The following is a 20213-nucleotide window of genomic DNA, read 5'->3' on the forward strand; positions in this document are numbered from 1 at the left end:
TTACTCAATTTGAGCTGTGCTTGGCCTGACAACTAGTCCTTTTCCATGGGATAGCAGAAGTAATTCCGGCAAAGGTGTTTCTCTACCCAAGAAGTACTGGGACTGTTAGAGCTACACTTATATCCAAAACAACTACTGAAAACACAGAAAAACCTGTATTAATAAAGTCAACTAGTAACTTCTACATAACCTGCTCTACAAATGCAGATGACAGCATGCAACAAGATATAAACTTCTACTCTAAATTAGACATGCAGTACGCACCCAGTCATGATAGGATACAATAAGATAGGCCTCTGAAATTTTGAGGTATACATTGACCTAATTATGCTTAGTTCAATGAAGTAACAGAAAGGGACTAGATAGGCACATTGGGTCTTGAGATGTTCACAGTATTGAAGTGCGCTTAGACTTCTAAGGAAAAGCAGTTTAGTACACTTACTATCTCCAATGTGGAATATGATGCATATTCCTAAGGCAAACAGAAGCTACCCAGCAAATTCACTATGAATTTCTTTCTTACTTGGGCTAAAATTCCCAGCGGTTTAAAAAAAAAAAAAAAAAAAGAGATCACTATACCCAAAACATTACCTCAAGTTCAGCAAAGTTTCATCATAGGTTTCCAGTGCTTCTTGTTAACAGAAGCTCTTGCATTACAAACAACCCTAAACCCAGGTAAAATTTCATAATATTATCAGAGTACATAAAAAACAGGCTGCACTTCAGAAAATAGGATATGACTTACAGTATTTAATTAAAACAAGTTTTGACTGAAATACATTTGCAGACAACTTTTAGTTCATATGTTGATTGGTCTTTTTTGTTCCTTTAAGGATAAAGGTAATTCCCTTCCAAAATAAGATACCTGACCCAGGAGTACACAGAATACATCTTAATAAAAGCGTAAGTGCTTTTCAGTCTGAATTCTCAGATGTTTGGTCCTAAAAATCCTTACATCTTAAATAGTGCACTTCTAATGCTGCAAAACCAAATGCAGTTAAGCTAGACATGTTGTTATTTTACTCTGTCTTTCGCTGAAGATTGTTTTTTTCTGGTTGAAAGAAATGTTCTTCAAGAGCATTGACCAATTCATCTAATTCCTTCTTCAGCTGCTCAATGTCACTAAGAAACAAAATCCACACAAATACAAAAAAGTGTCACAATGAAGAAGTTAAAAATGGACATTTCCAGTCTAAGGGCAATTCTAAAATCTGAAGTCTAGTTTTAGGCAAACATTTTCTATTAACGCTAAAAGTAATATGCTTGATTTCTTAAAACCTCTTGTGATGATGCACTGATGTTTACTTCCAACAGAGGCACTTAAGACCATGGACAAGCATACCACCGCAATATAATCTAAAATACATGAACAGCCGGTTTGAATTCAGAAGTTCTATTACATTAATAATCATTATAAGAAATCAGTAACGTTTATAATACATGTAATGGATTTTGAGGTGAATTTTCATCTATAAGAAAGCATTACAACCATTACAGTGATTAATGGTTGCTCATCTTTCAGACGAAATGATTTCCAAGGCTATCAATCAAGAATACAATGACTAAATGTAGTAACGGTATATAATATATGAGAACACTTTACATATGGTTCTGTAACTTTGAAACAACTATATTATATATATCAAATAGCAGGAAAATATCCACTTTCATTTAAGGCACTATCAAGGAAGCCATTGTGTTCTCACTGAAGGTAAAAACCATTTTTAAATACATTTCAGTAACAATGATTCAATAAATTTTGCAGAATTAAAGCTTGATAGTTACTCATTTGCAAAAGAATAAAATGGTTATACTAATATTATTTGATCACAGAGAGCTCTCTTCCTCACCAAAACAACAAAAAAAACCCCCACACAACCACTATTAGACAACACTTAATCCTACAACTGACAATACCTGTTTCCAGGAGGTGCGCAAAGTTCAGAATAGTATTTGATTTTTGGTTCTGTCCCACTGGTTCTCATAGTGGCCACTCCTCCATTAGCAAAAGTAAATGTTATCATTTGGCTACTTTTACTAGTGGGAAGTATCTAGAAATAGAAGGAATAACTTTTAAGAAGTTTGAAAAGAACTACATGTGATGAATAGGAGATGCAACCCATGGTATGACATCACATAATATAACTAATACATCAGTGAAGTTTTGATCTCTTTTCTTCATCACTGTGGTCTTCTGACAACAGTAAGGCAAATGACAGTCTTACCCTCAGTCTGGAATCTGGTTATTCATTACTACTAGAGAGCTCATCTCAAGTAGAGTCAACATTTTGACTGCAAACAGAAAAAGCTCTGTGATAGGCTTTCCCATAAAGAAAAACAAACATGGATCCTGGAAGACTAAAGAATCCAAAGCCACATCTCAGCAGACAGTTTAGCTTTGCTCTTACAACAAAACAATTCAAGACTGCTTTGTCAAAACAGGAAAGAGAATCCGCGGAAATTGTAGTAAATTGCAAGATCATCCTTATCTCCTTTTACAAGCTGCCATCTTAAACAAATCAACCTTGATTCTCCCCGCCAAGACAAAACAAGCATCCCAAATCTGACCCACTTTAAGACCCAGAATGTAATGCGTTTCAGAGTGTTCGAAGAGTATTTTTATAGATATGTGCGCATACATACATTATGATTGCACACATTATAAAAAACCTACTTACAGCCTTTTGATCTGGCTGGCTGCTGTCAAACCCAGTAGTTAGATCCCTTATTCCAGAAACTTGAAATCTGCCACAGAATTTTGGGTAAGTGTTTTTTCCATCGTAGTTTCTAAGGTTCTCAAAAAGCTGTTCAATAATTTTAGGATCATGGCAGATGAAATAGGATGCTTTGGTAATATGGAAGCCGTATCTGTCAAGACACAGTAATAATGAGTTGAAGAAGCAGTCCTTGTATTCCAGTTGTACACCATACACAATATACATCTTTTGTAAGAGCAAGAATGTATACTCACGATCACCCAACTGTAGCATAAATTTTCTCCTTTCTATTTTAAAAGGCCCTTAATTGCTCTACTTCATACACTATAAAGTGTCTGTACATTTTTAAATGATTAAAAATAAGAAAGTTTACTTCTAAACCAGAAAAAAAGAAAAGGTCATTAACACCTTTAAGGAATTTAACCACCACAGGAAGAGAACATAAGATGTCTGACTGGAGGGCAACACACTTGTCTTCCCGTTTTCTGAACCCATGTGAACTTCTGCCATGTACGTCAGTCTGTAGCAATAAATTCCACGATTTATTTATGCGTTATGTTTTAGCACACCTTTACTGCTTGATTAGTTATTAAACAGTTGAAGATACAAGCGAGTTGCTGCATGCAAATAAGACATCTGAGGACTGGCTAAACAGGAGGTAAACTCCAAGGCTGGAGTTTTCCACAAGTCTTTTGCAGGTTCTACCATTCCTTTGCTAGTGACTCTACCAGACAAGAAGGGTGGAGGGAGAACGTCTACCAGACTGCGCAGCCACCCTCCTCCAAAACAAACAAAAAACCCACCAAACCAAACAGTCTCCTTTTCCCCCTACATGAAATCCAATAGCCATTAATAGCCATCTTGGCTATTGATTTCCTTAGGTCTGTGAAGATACTGAACATCTCCCAGACAAGGAAAAAAAAAAATAGTAGAGCCTCATATTAAAAGCTCTCATGAGGACACTCAGCTGTTTGCAGCCAATAGTTATGACCAGTCATATCAGTTCTGCTTAATCAGCTCAAACTTTGATATTCAGGAGCAGAAAGAGAAATCAGCCAAAGTATACCATCCATCAAAAAAAGACAGGCAGAATAATACAATAGAAAGCCTGACTTTAGAGACAGCTAAATGTAAATTAATCAGAAGTAGCCCTACATGCAGGGGCAGAAGCAAGCTTGCTTTTATGGGTAGCATAAATATGTCAGTTACTTGGGGCCATTCTGCCATTATGTTTTTTCATGTCCGGTATGTTTATGCAGCAACAGGCACAATGACGACTAGGGTTCAAGGATACTGCTGGCCAAAATAACAATCTTCTGTGCAAGAGGCAGACAGATTTGAGGTCAAGAGCACAGCTTCTCAGTGCTCCCAGATCAACAACAAAAATGCCTTGAAAATCTCATTAGCTGACAGGAAAGTAGTAACATTTATTTTTGGAAAATACTTTAAAATTACACAAAATTAACTCAAATATATTTGTGCTGATGAGACCGCAGAGCTTTCTAGAAGATTGCTATTAACAGACTCCTGTACTTTATTTTATTTCCTCATATACCATAGGTTGCTACCGAGTCTTATTAACTGAAGTATGTGGAATGAAGAAAATCTAACAATTAGACAATTATAATCAGACTCACTCATTATAGACAGCTCTCAGCTGTTGAGATAGAGACAAATTCCTGGTTGCCAAAAAGCTAGCCATCTCTGCAGTTATAACAGCAGCACTGACACCATCTTTGTCCAGAACAGCAGGACAGCACATATACCCTAAACAAACAAAAACACGAGCAGAAATTTGTATGAGGAAACTAGACAACACACAGGAGAAAAAACTGAAAACTAATCAAACCAACATCTCTAAAAGGAGAAACATATATTTTCATACCACAGCCATTTTAGAATTAAACCAAAATTATTCTCAATACAGTCTGGAAAAATATTATCTTCTAATCAATATTGTTAACGTCAATATTTCAAGAAACAACTTATGTAATGGATTTACAGCATAGATACAGTTTTATGTCATATCAGTGACACAGTCTCCCGAGTACTTTCGGAGCTGCCATGAAAGACAGAAAAACCTAAATGCAGCAGTTTGTCTCAAATGTGATTACCAACCCATGACAGCACATGGTAGTGCTAGTAACTATCCATGAAAGAGTCATTTTCTCCACTGGTTTTCAAGTACTGAGATACTCAGGAAGTAGCACTATAGCTTTATAACTTCCTTCTCACTTATTCACAGCTTTTACTCATGTCTTTTCAGTTTATAAGCATGGTATGTTTGGGGGAGGGTTTTCTTTTTAATTCACTTTTAAGCTTAGAGTATCTATAGCTGACGCTTTTAAACTGTCTATGAAATCTACAGCTTTTTTTTTGTTAAAAAAAAGAAGCAAACAAAAAACCCCCAGTGTGTGCAGAATCTACAGCCTGTCTACTTAGCAAGGCTGTTGAAGATCCACCTAGCTCATATCACCATACTTGGCACTAAATAGATACACAGGATTAAAAAAAGCTAGTAATAGCAGTCAATACCCATAATCAGAATGTATTGTATCATTTAGATACGTGCATCTATTGTGTTGAAGGGACTCTTTTTGCAGTTGTCCTACTTTCATTATTTTACAGGGTACCAGAACATAATTTTTTTTTTTTCTTACCTATAGCCTCTTCAAATGCAAATAGCACAGCTTTCCCCTGATCCATGAGCTGTTTGGCACGGTTCCCCATCCACTTAAAACCCGTCAATGTTTCCTAAAGCAATGTGTGGGAGGAGAAGGAAAGGGGGCAGAGCAGGAAGTGGGTAGGCAAATATTTTAGAAACATGTAAGACACTGTACAGAGAAGCAAAGAAATAAACACGGAATAACACGGAACAGCTCACCTCAAAGTGGAAACCCTCCTTCAGTGCAATTGCTCTCAGAATTTTGGAAGAAACAGTACTGGATAACATGTAGACATCTTTAATAGCACAAGCACCCTGATTTTGATTTTTCCAACAAGTGAAGATCCACCAGCCTAAAAGAGCTCCCAACTCATTTCCAGAAAACACTTTCCATTCACCACTAGGAAGAGAAAAAAGAAAAAAAAAGAAAAGTATAAGAATTCAAATGATAACACTGAACAAAAGAAAATCTAACGATTCTTACATACAAGGAAATTAGCAAATAAAATTCCAATTAAGAGTAACAAGATATCACGTGTTTTATTATGAACAAACAAAAAATTACCTCATCCAAAGAATTCTGAAGCGGTTACCTTCCTCCTCCCTCATATTTACCAACTTAGGAGTTTATCCAAAGATGGAACAGTGGTTTTTCCAACATATTAAAAAAACAAAAACAAAAAACCCACCCACACAGCAGCTACAAATTAAAAAAAACAATGTTTAAGATGAGCACTGAGATAAAAAATTACAATTCTCAATGATTACTTTTTTCACTTGGCTCAGTTACAAATACTTTCTATTCAATCACAAACACATCAATGGGTCATGGAAGAAGACTGGAAAAGTCTCAGAGGGAAATATAAAGTGATTTAAGTTGACTTGCAATCTATTGAGAGAACAAGAAAAATTGAGGAGCAAGAGAGACAGATGTCAAAATTGCTCAAAAACACAGTTGTGAAAGGGAACAAACGCACTACTAAACTGACAAAAATCAAGACCTACAGAAACAGTACCTGTTGTGAAAGAGAAGCAGACTCAGTCTCCTGCATTTATTGATGCCAACAGGCACAAAGTATTGCACAGCAGCAATTTAGCTGAGAGAGTATGCTCTAGCAGGAGCTTCTGTCAAAGAAGAAGTACAGATGCTGTAGAAGCCTATATTAATAGTCTGAGTAGTGTACAAATAGCTTCAGCAGGAGTTGGAGAGGAGGACACAGAACCCAAATTTAGGAGATAATTAAGGCCGACTAAACAATTAAATAGAAGAATGAGAACACCATTTTGTCTCTCTGCCATTTTTTTGCCACATGGAACGTTCTTCTGATTGGCTAACAGTATTTTCTTATGCTTTTCTTTTTATATTTGTTGGTGTGCTAGCAGATGATAAATTCTGATCTTGATTAAAGTTATCTGATTCAGCTCTGCAGAACATAACGTTTTACTGAAGTAACTGTGGCCCAGGCTGGCACATGCCAAAATACTCGAACGAGAATATTCCAGCTATTACTGTCAGTCTTCAAAGGTAGAGCAGAAAGAGTGACTTTCTAGACCATTCCTCTTCTACAGGCAGAAAAGTCTCCTTAGTTCATACAGTGAAGATAAACAGTTAAAACAACCCCACCCCCAAAACCCACCATCTCTGAAGCTGCTACAGGACCAAATCAGGCTATTTGGTGAGGAAAAAAGGGAGACTTGTGTTGTCTCCTTTTTACTGGGGTTTTGGAATTTGCATAGTTGATTCAGACTCAAATATTTATCTCATTAGCAACCACTGAGGACACGTAGCAAGTGTCCATCTCAAGGTATGGGTACCAAGGACTGTTACCTTAATTTTGTATTGCTTTGCTGGCTCTCATGAAGAGAGAATTCATTTACACTATTTCTGCTTCTGACTCAGCAGTGAATCTTTGTTCTGCTCTGTGAACTGAAAGCCTAACATTTACTTTTATTAAAGATTTATAGCTTACAACTGTCCAGATTAATTTCTGCTTCTTCAAGCTAGATGAAAAGAAAGCACCATATCTGCAAGTAGAGGTGTCAAGTGCAGTAATCCAGCTTATTTTCAGTCAAATATAACACTATATACAAATACAAATGATTTGTAGAGGCCCATGGTATTAGGGGGCACGAAGAAACCTACACATCGCACGTTCCATGTATGAGCGTATGACAAATGAGAAGTCCCTGTTCTGGCAAGTTTACCTTTTATGACCCTGTTCTTTGATAGGGTATACGTAGTTAAAAAGGATGAGCTATGCACCTCTTACTTAAAAACAGAGAACAAATGGCTCTACTGAGAAGTAATGAACACTGACAAAATTTAAGGTGAACTGCAGGTACATAATGTTTTGTATAGAAGCTGGGAACAGAGGGAGAGAGGCCCAAATCAGCCAATAATTATCCTACCTTATCTAGTACAACATTTAGTCTGAAACAGTATTTGAGAAATAAGGGATTCATATTAACAAACAGTGATTTTCCCTGATCCTGAAGTCATCAAGATACTATAAAAGCTCTGTAGAATATTCATGAGTTATTCTTTAATAAACACAGTATTAAAGAATGTTTTTCAGTCTTCTGTGGAAAAATTCTATCTGAAAATCTACTTTTAGAAAGGTATAGCACAATCATAACAATTCACATTTCTGTGCATACTGCAAGTGCAGCAAATGTCAAATATTTATTCAGACTTCTGTGCACTGTCTATAATTAATCTTTTTTCAACTTACTGCCATGGTGTGCTTTAATGCTGTCCTCTCACATGTCTATGTACTTTTAGTCCAAAAACGAATACTGTGACTGTTCGTTCTGTCTTCCTATGCAACACAGGTAACAAGCATCCCCCAATTATTCTGGCCTTTAAGTCTAATATTTATGGTTTTTATTTTGTTGTTATCATACCTTTCTTGTTTCTCTGCCACTGCAAGTCGATCAGCGTCGGGATCATTTGCTAAAATGATTTTTGCTCCATCTTTCTCAGCCAAAGCAAAAGATAGTGTCTGGAAACATGGTAAGCAACACCAGAAGAGCATTAATTCTCCTAAATAATATTTTTACTCTATATACTTCAAATAACTTTCTCTATTTCATCTTGAACATACAAAATCATGATGTCTCTCTAAATATAACTTCATTTATATTTAAGCAATTCACAGAATATAAACCTGGCAGCAGTAGTGCCCAGAGTGAGGATATTTAACTTTACCTACATCATTCTATTTTTGCAGGCTGATTTAAAAGCTAGTTAGATACAACAGGCTCCTTCGAGAAAAGTGACTGTAGGCATTTTTCCTTTTGTTGTTTCAAAATAATTTAGTCCTCATATTTTAGATGCAATTTGTTAAAACTTCTCCAAAATGACTGTGAAAATGTACGATCTTAAAATAAAGAGCAAGAAAGTCCCCTAAACCCACTTCATTCTATGAGCACATTCCATTAGAGAGCAGAACAAAGTACAGTTTTAAATTATAGCTAATTATTATCTGATTGGTTCACAGAGAGTTATAAATGTTAATGAAAGAATTAACCAGTTAACTCTTTGATAAGTAAAAACACATGAAAAGAGAAATAAAAATACACTTCTGATCAATATTCATAGCTATGACTGTTGGCAAAATGGAAATACTTTGACAGACATTACAATTATTAAAATATATATATTTATTTATTTACTTACCAGCACACCCTTGCCTTCTTCAGGATTTGGATACTTCACTGTGGGAAATTCTGGATCAGGATCCTTCTGCTCCGGAACAGCAAAAGGAGGGCTAAGGTCAAATGCCTTGAAGGCCAACTGCACAAATTTATGACCTACGCCATGCACAGAAGTATGAACAAATTTCAGCTTTGTTTCCTTGTTTATATTCCTGGAATCAAGTGGATTAATAAGAAACTTAATTTTGAAGAATATTCTGTATACAATTTCACTATTTCAATAACAGATATGACTAAGTATTCTATAGTACTGTTAAAGTTGTAAAAATAAGGAAGAGAGGTTCTTAAAACTAATGGCTTAAAAATAGGTTTAGCCCAATCTCGTAGCTCTACAAATCACTCTATATATTCAAATGATTTACACATACCAGGATGTTAGATAAGATAGACCTTTATAGATTCCACTCTATAGGCCTCAAAGGCGGCAAGTGGAGAACAAATGCAGCTTACTAGTAAGGCTGTTCATCCCCCAACTTTGGCATTTAAACCATCTCCTACAACCTGCAACACCATGCCTTAAATATATTCATTCATATGAAGTATTTTACTAGAAAAATGTAAAAACCTCTGTTTTTACAGAGGTTTACATAAAGACATTTAAATTCTTAAAAAGACTTTTAACTCATACTCTGAAAAAAGCAGCATCATTTCTCTCATAGTCCTGGCTTTCCAGTAATACTGTCTTCAAAGCTTTTAGCAAAACAGTAAGAACATGGTTAGTGGTGGTTAAACGTTTCGTTTAAATAAGCAGATCTAACAGGTTGCTGCTCATCTAATCCATGAGCTGACTCTACTTGCTAATTGTGAAGAGAAACATGCATTTTAATTTGTTGAATAAGATTTTGCTGAGTAAGCGACAGGAAGCAGCTTGTGCAAGGCTGCCAAGAGCACCAGGAACACACCCAAAGCCAGCATCACAGAGCAAGAGCTCCTCTTTTCAGGACTGGCTTAACAGCCTGGCTCACCTTATCTACTGGAAGTTCATTTTAAAGATAGAATTCTACAACATTAATTTGGGAAAGCCACTGTCACAGCTCACCCTCAGCTGCATAAGATACCGCCAATCTCGCTGTGGCAATTGCTTGATGCACAGTCATGCTAATACAGGGAGATGATATAACAAAAAACTTATTTTAGTTTGCTGGGTTAGATTTCTCCCAGACTAGCTTTATGAACCGACATATTGCGTGGTCACACAGCTGCCGGTACTACAACAAAAGGTAACAAGAAGGCACAGGCAGAATCAGAAAACGTGGCAGGAACGTGGCTGCCATGACTTACATCGATTTAAGCCACTATGCTGACATATCTAGAACTAAACGGAAACTCCCCTATTCTTAACAAAGTTAGCACCAGTTACCTGTGAAAGCAGTGTTTCTGTATGTCTTTGAAATAGTCCCTACTGATAGTGGCATACGGATCACGAAGTAGCAGGCTGCTGTCAACAAGTTTGTCATCCCAGGCTTGAGGCCATGGCTCTTGATTCTCCTCAATAGCCTCAGAAATTCCTTTGTCATGAGGGGAAATGATCTGAGCACCATTTTCCCAGTAAACCTAAGTGATATAATAGGATAAGAGATTATTTTGGTCATCAGTATCCTACAGATAGCTTTGCTATTTTTTGTTGGCTACAATCTATTAAATTTGGAAATGCAGCTAAAATATACCCATAGTATTCCTCTGTTAGTATTCTCAGTGTTTCTTCTCACATCCATAATTAAAGTCCACAATGAAAAACAAAACGAGATTCAGCTCATTTACTAAGAAGACAGATATCAGCCTGTCTGCTAGCCTTAGAATTGATAACTTGCCCATGATACACGATAAACGCTCCCCTAGATTTTTAGATATAATATTATATATATGCTTTTTCCTTTCAAGATTTTTTTAGTAAGAATAAAATACACTTACGACAAAAAATCCTTAAGGAGAAAGGCATGAAAAGCTTGCAGTTGCGTAAAGCAGCCACATTGCCACAAGAGCAAGCACAGATTCAACTCAGTGTTAAGGTGTTCATGACTTTCACTGTTCTCCTTTTTATTCATTGCCTCTATCTAGCTATTTGCACGCTTTCCCCTACTGATGTACAAAACACAAATCTACAGACCACGAATTTAAAAAAAGGCACCTAATAGCATCTAGGTCTACATAAACAATATGTAGCCCAAATACAGATCATTAAATTAAACAAAAACTGAAGTTGATTAAAAAAGTAATGTTAAAACCTCCAAGTGTGTGGAAAAGCTACCAAGACCAATACATGAAAAATTAAAAAAATAAAGCAATTTAAACCGTAAGACACAGAATTCTGAAAGTAGAGAAAGCAAAAAATGATCCCCGTGAATATCTTGCTTTTCTATCAAACAAAACGCCCTTACCTCCATTTTTGTATTTGGGAAACGGTCTCTATATGAATAGCCCAGCTACAAGATTGGCAGACTGGCAGCTCATCTGCTTTCCATCAGAAACAGCAACAAAACAAACCCAACAAAAACAAAACAAAACCCCAAACAAAACAAGCCCCACCCCCAAGCCCCAAAACCATGGCTTTCGGTACCATTTGTTTCTTGCAACATTGGGGCGGGGGAGAGGTCACACTGATCAATAGCATCATTTAGAAAAAGGAAGCGAGATTCCATGAAATTAATGAAGTTTTTTCAGAGTGTTCTGTACAAGCAAGCCATTAGGTTCCACACTTTTTAGTTTTCTGTGTTTGTAACTGTAAAGAGATCTTTTGAAATAATGAATCTAACTACTAATGCTTTTTGGAAGCAGATCAGTTAATATGTTAAAGTGTTCCAAAACATGCACTGGTATTAATTATCTTCCTCTGTTTTGGATTTAAGACATTAATTGACATTATTAGCAGTGTAACATGCTACCAGGTTCCCAACACATGTCTAAAAGGAGATCTCAAGAATAAACGATTAATTCTATTGTTCTGTAACATGATTGGACATACAATAGTATGTGGCAATGTCTCTACATGCAAAAAAATACATATAAATAGAAAATATATCATGCAGAAATACCTTGTAACCATTATCTTGTTTCGGATTATGGGAAGCAGTAACCATAATTCCAGCACAGAGCTTCAGATGAGTTACTGTGTATGGCTGTAACGATAGAAAGCTATCTGAAAGGTGCAAAATATTATAAGCAGCTTTATTCTCATTCACATGCAATTGTTACATACTGCTAAATAAAAAGAAGGCCAGGAAACGATTCCTGCAGACTGACTCCCTAGAGCAGAAGCTAAATAGTACTTGCTCCTCTAGGCCTCACTTGTTATTTTTCGTGCGTTTTTCTAGTTTAAATATTCTTAGTGTTCTTTCAGATGCTTTGTGGACCACAAGTGTTGTTATAGAATGAAACTAAAGAGGTCTTGCATACTGTAGAATGACTTGAGATATTTCAGGTTTTTAAAGGGGGTAAAGCCTGTTAAAGGTACTGACAGAAGTCTGCTTAGCGTAGAAAGAATTAAAAGCAGAGCAATGTAATCTCTACTGTCTTTTAAGTCCTTTTAAGTCCTTGGAGTAAACTCTCTTCTTAACCACAATGGGGTATTGTTTTGGAGATTAGTCCAAAACAGGAGTTAGTTAAAAACTAAGCGTTATTGGTGACGAGCAGTCCAGTTCTTGAGTTTTGACCTAGCTCTCTATGGAAGAGACAGACAATCAACTGTAGCTCTTGCAACACTGTTTTGAGCTGCCCTATGAAGGGTTTCATCCTAAGTCTATCAAAATTTGTATCAGTACAAGAACACTACACACCAAGTCTCCATCTCACTAAGTTCTATGTCTACAGCAGGCACTGGAATAACTGGACTCACAGAAGACAAACTGTTGTGTTGAGTGTAAAGGTAATTTTTTTTCCCTTTATTGCTCCAGAGCACTGACATCTAGTGATCCGATGGTGTAAATGCAGACACATTCTATAACAGTATTAACTTCCGCCGCACTTAACCTGTTTTTTTTTTTTTAAATACTTCTTTGGATGAACACCACCCCTCTCCCCCCAAAAAAACACAAGAACAAAAAATACAAGTTTCAAGCTTGCTCATTTTCATGCTTAACATCTTCTGTATGACCAATTCAGTCCAAAGTATGTTTCAACTAAAACTGATCTAAAATTGGAGGTTAAATGCACGCTGCTTCATTACAGGGTACAGCATCAAGGACTAAGCTGAGTTCAAGGGACAAGAAAAGAAGCTACAGGGGCACGAGTGAAGCAAATAGGATAATAAAAGGGCTCCGAAAAGTCCCAAAAGCACTCCCATCACTTCTCCACAACGGTCAGGAAACTATGAGATGCCATAAACAAGAAATAAGCCTGAAAGCAGGAATGAAACATGGAAACATGTCCCACTGTCACAGACATTCTAATAAGCCTCTTCCTTTTAGTCCTGTGTATGTTGTAAAGTAAATATAGTGAAACAAGCATAAAACTAATGAAACAAGCATAAAAATAACCGCAGTTAGAAGGCTTACACATCAGAAACAATTTACTTAGTTTTCTTTAGTAGAAGTATTAATTTTTAAATAACTGACAGCATTTGTGTGCATGTAGAGAGATATAATAGAGAAACCTACCACAAAAGGAGTTGGCGTTACATCAGAGAACAGGTAAACTGGAACTCCCTGACTGATGAAAGTATTAGCAGCAAGTCTTGCAAACCTAAACAATAAGAAAAGATACCTTGGAGATATATTCATTTTCTCACTAATTAGTTGCCTAGAATTCACAGTTTATTTGTCCCTCACTGAGAAAACAACAACAAAAAAACCTCAACACAGAAAAAACCCACAACAGTTCAAATTATTATATGGATTCATATAAAATATTTGTTCTCTCCCTATTCCCAAAAGACACAGCAAAACTACAAAAACCTACTTTCGCATTGACAGAATATAAAAATACTATAAATCCCTCATCTTAATTTGATCTTCAGAAAGGTAAAGTCCTGTTGAAACAGCTTTTAAAATTGATGAATTATGTGAGACAGCTACAAAATATGTAATACCTCAAAAGTACCTTTTGCTACTACCTCCACTTGAAGGATGGGCACGAGCATCAAAACCAATCACAACTCCTCTCTCTTTCAGGTCACTGAAATTCTTTTCAAGGTATCTGCAAAATCCCTGAAGAAAATAACAAAGCCACTTCATTAACTCAATATTTAACATATCATTGCAGTAAGATGATTTCTCAGCAAAGTGAGTACAGAAAGCACTGAACTGGATTTGAGTTCAGCTTGTCTAGGGCCAATAAACACCAAGAGAGAGCAAAAACCTTCAAACCCATATAGTGAAGCCTGACAGCATTTACGTACTTTTCCAAAAATGAGAACCAACTCCAGAAAGAAAGAGTTAGTATGATCAGCCTGAATTGCAGACTTTGAGAAATGATTTAGTTGTTCGCTTCCTCATATGAGACCTGAAAATGTAATCATAAGGGCCAGTATTTCAGTTTTTGAATGTTATCTTTAATCATGATACCTGTTTAGGACAAGATACATCAGTAGTCCAGGCTGCCGTGATTAAATTTTTTTTTTTTAAACAAAGTAAATCTACTTTGTGTGTGTGTGTGTGTGTGTGTGTGTGTGTGTGTGTGTAAATATATTCATTGCATCTATGTAAACTGAAACTCAGAATATGTAAAGTTTACTCTAATGCTGCCTACCTTTCATTTTTTGTACTTGTTACAACAGCATTAACTGGTCCACTTAACTGTAGCTGTGTAAAAGTCCAATTGCATATCAGATATGGAAGACAGTTTGTTGGCTTTAGAGCTTCTCTCTGCATGTTTTCAGTGATCAGTACTCAGCTAACTCTACTATTATTTAACTGATTTCTGAAAAATCAGAACTGAGTAAATAGCTAAACATTTAATACTCCACTGAACACCCATTTACTTCTCATAAATTAGTCCTTTCCAGTCAGAGGAGTGACCAGTTATAGGAGGTAAGAAGATGAACAGAATACCTGGGTTGTCTGGATAATGGTCAGGTCATTCATGTGAGAAATTCCTGCTCCCATGGCAGCTCTGAGCCCTGCTGTGCCAAATTCCATCCGTGAGCCAAAATATTTCTGTAGTTCTCCTGCATTTCCTTCAGCAACCAGTTGCTTCACTATTGTAGAAGTTTTTGGATTCTGTAGATACAAAATTCAGGTTCTCTAGAACAGCTTTTTTCTTTTAATACCTTTAGGCTTAACAGAACTGACATCCTTTCCCATTTCTTCTACTGGATTACTTCAGGATAAAAACATAGCATATCACTTCAAGAACTTGAAATCTTTTGCTACATCTTCACATCTTTCACAAGTCAGGGCAATTTCTACTATTATTTATTTTAGATTTATCACCTTAAGTGAACATGCTGCTTAGACAGCAGCATATACACACCACAGTTTGGGAAAGGACAAAATTTCTAAGATTTGGATTCTAATTTTTTTGTTTAAAAAAAAAAAAAAAGAAAAACAAACTCGGAAGTTCAGAAAGTGTTTGTCACCAGAACACAGGAACTACAGAAAGCATATCAGAAAGCAACTTAGGCAGATTATTATGAAATATTTATTACTTCCGTGGTAATGCAAGTAGAACTTAAAAAAAATCATATACTTGCCTCAAGAACTTAAAGGCTGGCTAACGCAAGCCTAAGTAAAACCAGACTAGTCAGAAGATAAAGATGACAGTTTGTGGTATACTTGAGAGGAATACGTGTTGTAAAAATCTTTAAGCATAACAGTCAGAATGAAAGCTTAACAACTACAGCTAAATTCTTAAATAAAATGACTTTGCAGAGGACTGATGTAAAAGGTCTCATCAGGATGCTTATGAATGATGAGGACGTTCTCTTCCAAGTTGCTCTCCTTTCCTTGGCATATGAATCACATAATCTAATTGTTATTAACTCTCTTCCCAAACTTAGGAATTAATAAAGCCCCGCATGCCCCAATATCTCAGTTTTAATAATATGGGACTTGAAATTTTTACTTCAGTGCAATTCCTTGTAACTTGCTGAGCCAAAAGGACAGATGGCACACTCAAGTCACTAGGCAACAGTATTATGTAATGAAGAAACATCCTCCACAGGTTAATCATGTCATAATTACATACACTTCACACTGGAGTACAAACATTATTATTTTCAAAAGGTTGCAAGCTTTAATTTCTGGTCAATGTAAGGACCTCATAAAAATCATAGCCTTTATTTCTCGGACAACAAAAGCATGCTTACAAAGGAAGGCATATAATCCTAGGCAAAAAGATTTTTTTGCAGCTCCAGAAAATGCTGAAGAACACATGTACTAGTAGTCATGGGAGTAAAGTTGCATACAAAGATATAAGTGTTCTGCGCATCAAACTGGGACCACGTAGTCCAGACTACCTCCAAACAAAACATGTTTTTCCTGAACATCACACTACATTCATAATTTGTGGACACCTACTCTGTTTTTGGCCCGTGCAACCATTGCTGAATGACAGATGTGATTATTTAAAAAATACTCAGAAAGCTGAAGAGCCCTTATTTCCAATTAGCAAACTGCATAACACAGTAATCAGGAAGTCAACATAACTCTGTGAATAAGCTGGACTCACAACAGGAAAAAAATACACATACATACATACACATACACACACACACACACATATATATATACACACATATATCAGCTGCCCATATTTCTTTTTCTCCTAAAAAAATTCTAGGTACAATAAGTGATTACGCAATTCCGAATTACTGTTTTCCAGGTTAGGAACTACCATTTTACTAGTGTAAGAATTGTTGCAACTGATACCTCCTTGTAGGAGGCTTAATTTAATTCTGCTCATTTGCCAAAGAAAAAGCGCTCATTTAAAAAAAAAATTGCATTATGAGAATGTCAGAATCTCATTAATAAATTATCAAAGTTGATTTTAATGGGAGTACAATGAAAGTTTATACAATAAAAATAGTACAATTAAATATCCACAACACTATAAAAAGTAATGGTTAAAGTCAAGCCCAAGTCTGTTTAATCTAGCAGAAGGATTTTTCCAGAATTATTGTTATAATTGTTTCTGGCTGTAGTCTCCTAGGAATTTGCATCTGTATTTTTCTGACAGCACAGGCTGTTGTTCCCATTCTGTTTCCAAAGCCTCATGGAACTTTTGGGAAACTGTATGATGCTACTGTACGAAGTAAAAAATAAAAGTGAAAAATCCACAGAATTTTTCTTTAAGCAGAAGAAAAAGACAAAACCAAAACCTAATAATATTTCTATCCGTTTTTTCTAAAGAAGGAGCCAATTGAATTGGAAGGAGGAAGTGCTGCTTTTTTCCCGCCACCCTTTTTGAGCCTCTCACGTTGCAGTGTTCTTCCACTCTCAGACAAATCTGGATGAGCTGATGAGAATACTGGCTTCTGTGAGTACAGTGGCAGATGTTTTACACACAGAGTTAATATATCTATTAGTGCAATTTGCTTAAGCATCACCTCGTAACATGAGTGCTAAGAATAATAGATCAGGGCAATTTCTCTAAAGTAACATACCACAGATATTTCATCAGTGCAAAAATCCCCATAAAATTTAAAAGCAGAGAAATAGCTATTGGCTAAACAGGTTTTATTTTTAATGTCCCTAACTTTATGTTTGATAACGAAAAGAATGAAAAATATGACACTTGTGTAACGAATACAGTGACAGAAACAGCTTGGTAACGTGCACAGTAACTGTCTTCTACGTAACTAATTCCAGTGAAGTCAGGATGACTGTTTTCATGCATAAAGGATTGTTCTTGCAAACTTTATTTTGTAAGCAACATGCATCTTATCATCATTAACCTATCTCTTCATATTAAAAAGCAATCTTTTTTTTTTTTTTTTTTAACAAGAGTAACGAACAAGGGTTATACAGGCTCAGGAGGTTACTCAAGGCAAACACTGTAGAAGCTCCCCGAGAAATGAAAATACTCCACTATTTTTGCACAATCATCAATGAGGTATTGCACACCAGTCAAGTACTACTGCAGGTCAAAGACACAGTTGTTGGTAAAGAGTTAACCTTAAGGGGGAAAAAAAAAAAAAAAAGATGCCATATTACATTTCAGGAGGTTCTCAGAAAATAATTGGAAAAACCAATTAAAAAAATGAAATGATTGAACAGAAGATAGACATATAATTAACATTAATCAAATAAAGTTATTTTATGGAAATAAATGGCCCTTTTAAACCAGATTTTGTTTTCTCAAAAATCGTAATTTAACTGAAAAAGTCTACACAAAAGCTTACTGTGATTTGATGTAAGATGCCAGCATTTCTGAAAGAGGAGCTGGTTTGGCATTGCATTATAACTAATAAAAACAAAACTGCTAACTGATCACATAACCAGTCAACTAGTCTTTCATGAAGAATCACAACAAATCTGAGGTATTGCTGATTATGTCCTTTAGAACGTGTAATTAATACAAAAAACTGCTAAGTTTTCACTGATAAACTCCAAGTGGAAGACCACTTCCCAAACCAGTCCACAGGTGGCACAGCGCTTAGACAGATCTGCACAGTGATGAAAACAGGGCAACCATTCAAAGTGATCTAATTGTGGCCACTTGTCCAAAACGTGTTCTAACAGAGCCAAATCAAGGTGTTTCATGCATAGGGACAAAAACGCAGACCACCTAGAGAGAATACAGGCCTGCATCTTCCTAAAAAGGATATGGGATCAGCAGAGGGAAGCACCCGCATAAGCATTTCCAGAACAACGCTACGGCAAAAGGGACATTTAGAAATGTGGAAAATAGAAACAGGAAGGTGTTTAACTTCAATATTGGTCTCATTAGCATGTATGCAGAAGACGGCCGAGACATGTCTTGAGATGTCTACCCACAGGTCTTTCTGGAAATGCATTTTCACGTAACAAGAACAGGGTGGTACCGGAGACTCGTAACACCCCTGAGATGTGCAACACAGCACGGTGCTGCCTTAGCTGCGTTATGCCTACAAATTTCCCCTGTAACAGAAGAGGTTTGGAACAACATAATTTTTTTTTTATTTTAAACTGAATACCTCTGAAAACTAGATACAAAGAACCTGTCAAGATCCACAGAAGCCATCTAGAATATTTTCTAAGTTAAACAGGGGGCTGCTACCACTTAACGCCAATGCCCGGGCAGAAGCAGCAGCAGTGGGAAAGGGCCCGGGGAAGGGCACAGGCAGGGAGCGCACGATGGCCGGCAGGGCCGGAGCTGACGGCAGCCCCGCGGGCCAACCGCCGCAACCGCCTCGCCCTGAGCCCCAACCGCCCGCACCCCCGCGCCGCTCCCGCCTCCGAGCCAGCCGAGGGGCCCCTTCCCGCCGGGGAGCCCGGGCACCCGCCGAGGCCGCGCCTCGGAGGCTCCGCCCGCCGCCCCACGGAGCGGCGGGGGGCGAGGGCGCCCCTCAGCGCGCCGCCGCGCCTCACCTTGTCCCAGAGCAGCCACTGCGCGGCCGCCCGGCTCAGCGCCGCGTCCCCCGCGGAGCCGTGCGCTGCCATACCGGCCGGCCGCCCGCCACCGCCCCGCTCCCTTCCCTCTTCCGCAGCGCACCGCCCCGCTCCGCCCCGCCCCGTCCCGCCTCCGCTCCGCCCGCCGTGGCGGAGGCCGCGGTGGCCGGCGCGGGCAAGCGGCGGCGGGCTGCGCGCTGAGCATGGCCCGGGGCCCGGCCTGGGCCTCGGGGCGCCCCCTCGGAGCGGGGCACCTTCTTCTCCACACCACTGCCCGACAGGGAAAAACAGTGCTGCTTTTAAAAGTGCAGCCTCTCCCGGGCGTTTCGGTGAGGCTACTGAGATTTATTTCTCAAGTCACAGAATCACAGAATGGCCGAGGTTGGAAGGGACCTCTGGAGATCATCTAGTCCAACCTCCCTGCTCAAGCAGGGACCTCTAGAACATATTGCCCAGGATCGCGTCCAGACGGGTTTTGAATATCTCCAGGGAAGGGGACTCCACAGCCTCTCTGGGCAACCTGTTCCAATGCTGTGTCACCCTCACAGGAAAGAAGTTTTTCCCTCAGGTTCAGATGGAAATGCCTGCGTTTCAGTTTGTGCCCATTGCCTCTCGTCCCGTCTCTGGGCACCACGGAGAAGAGGCTGCCCC

At 37.9% G+C, this 20213-nt stretch overlaps 1 protein-coding gene across 1 annotated transcript; it reads right to left on the bottom strand.

Moving 5' to 3' along the window:
- Positions 1–730: 730 nt before the first annotated feature.
- PGM2 (phosphoglucomutase 2) lies at positions 731–19673 on the bottom strand. The gene is made up of 14 exons (XM_068943211.1): positions 19542–19673; positions 15084–15251; positions 14134–14240; positions 13692–13776; positions 12132–12215; positions 10460–10653; positions 9062–9251; positions 8287–8384; positions 5602–5782; positions 5378–5471; positions 4355–4484; positions 2679–2868; positions 1918–2051; positions 731–1122 (listed from the first exon to the last, which is right to left on the bottom strand). Exons 1-14 carry the CDS (start codon positions 19611–19613, stop codon positions 1020–1022), a joined length of 1830 nt encoding a protein of 609 aa, XP_068799312.1. The 5' UTR covers positions 19614–19673; the 3' UTR covers positions 731–1019.
- Positions 19674–20213: the final 540 nt, after the last annotated feature.

This window comes from Struthio camelus, chromosome 4 (assembly GCF_040807025.1).
Source record: "Struthio camelus isolate bStrCam1 chromosome 4, bStrCam1.hap1, whole genome shotgun sequence".
Classification (NCBI taxonomy): Eukaryota; Metazoa; Chordata; class Aves; order Struthioniformes; family Struthionidae; genus Struthio; species Struthio camelus.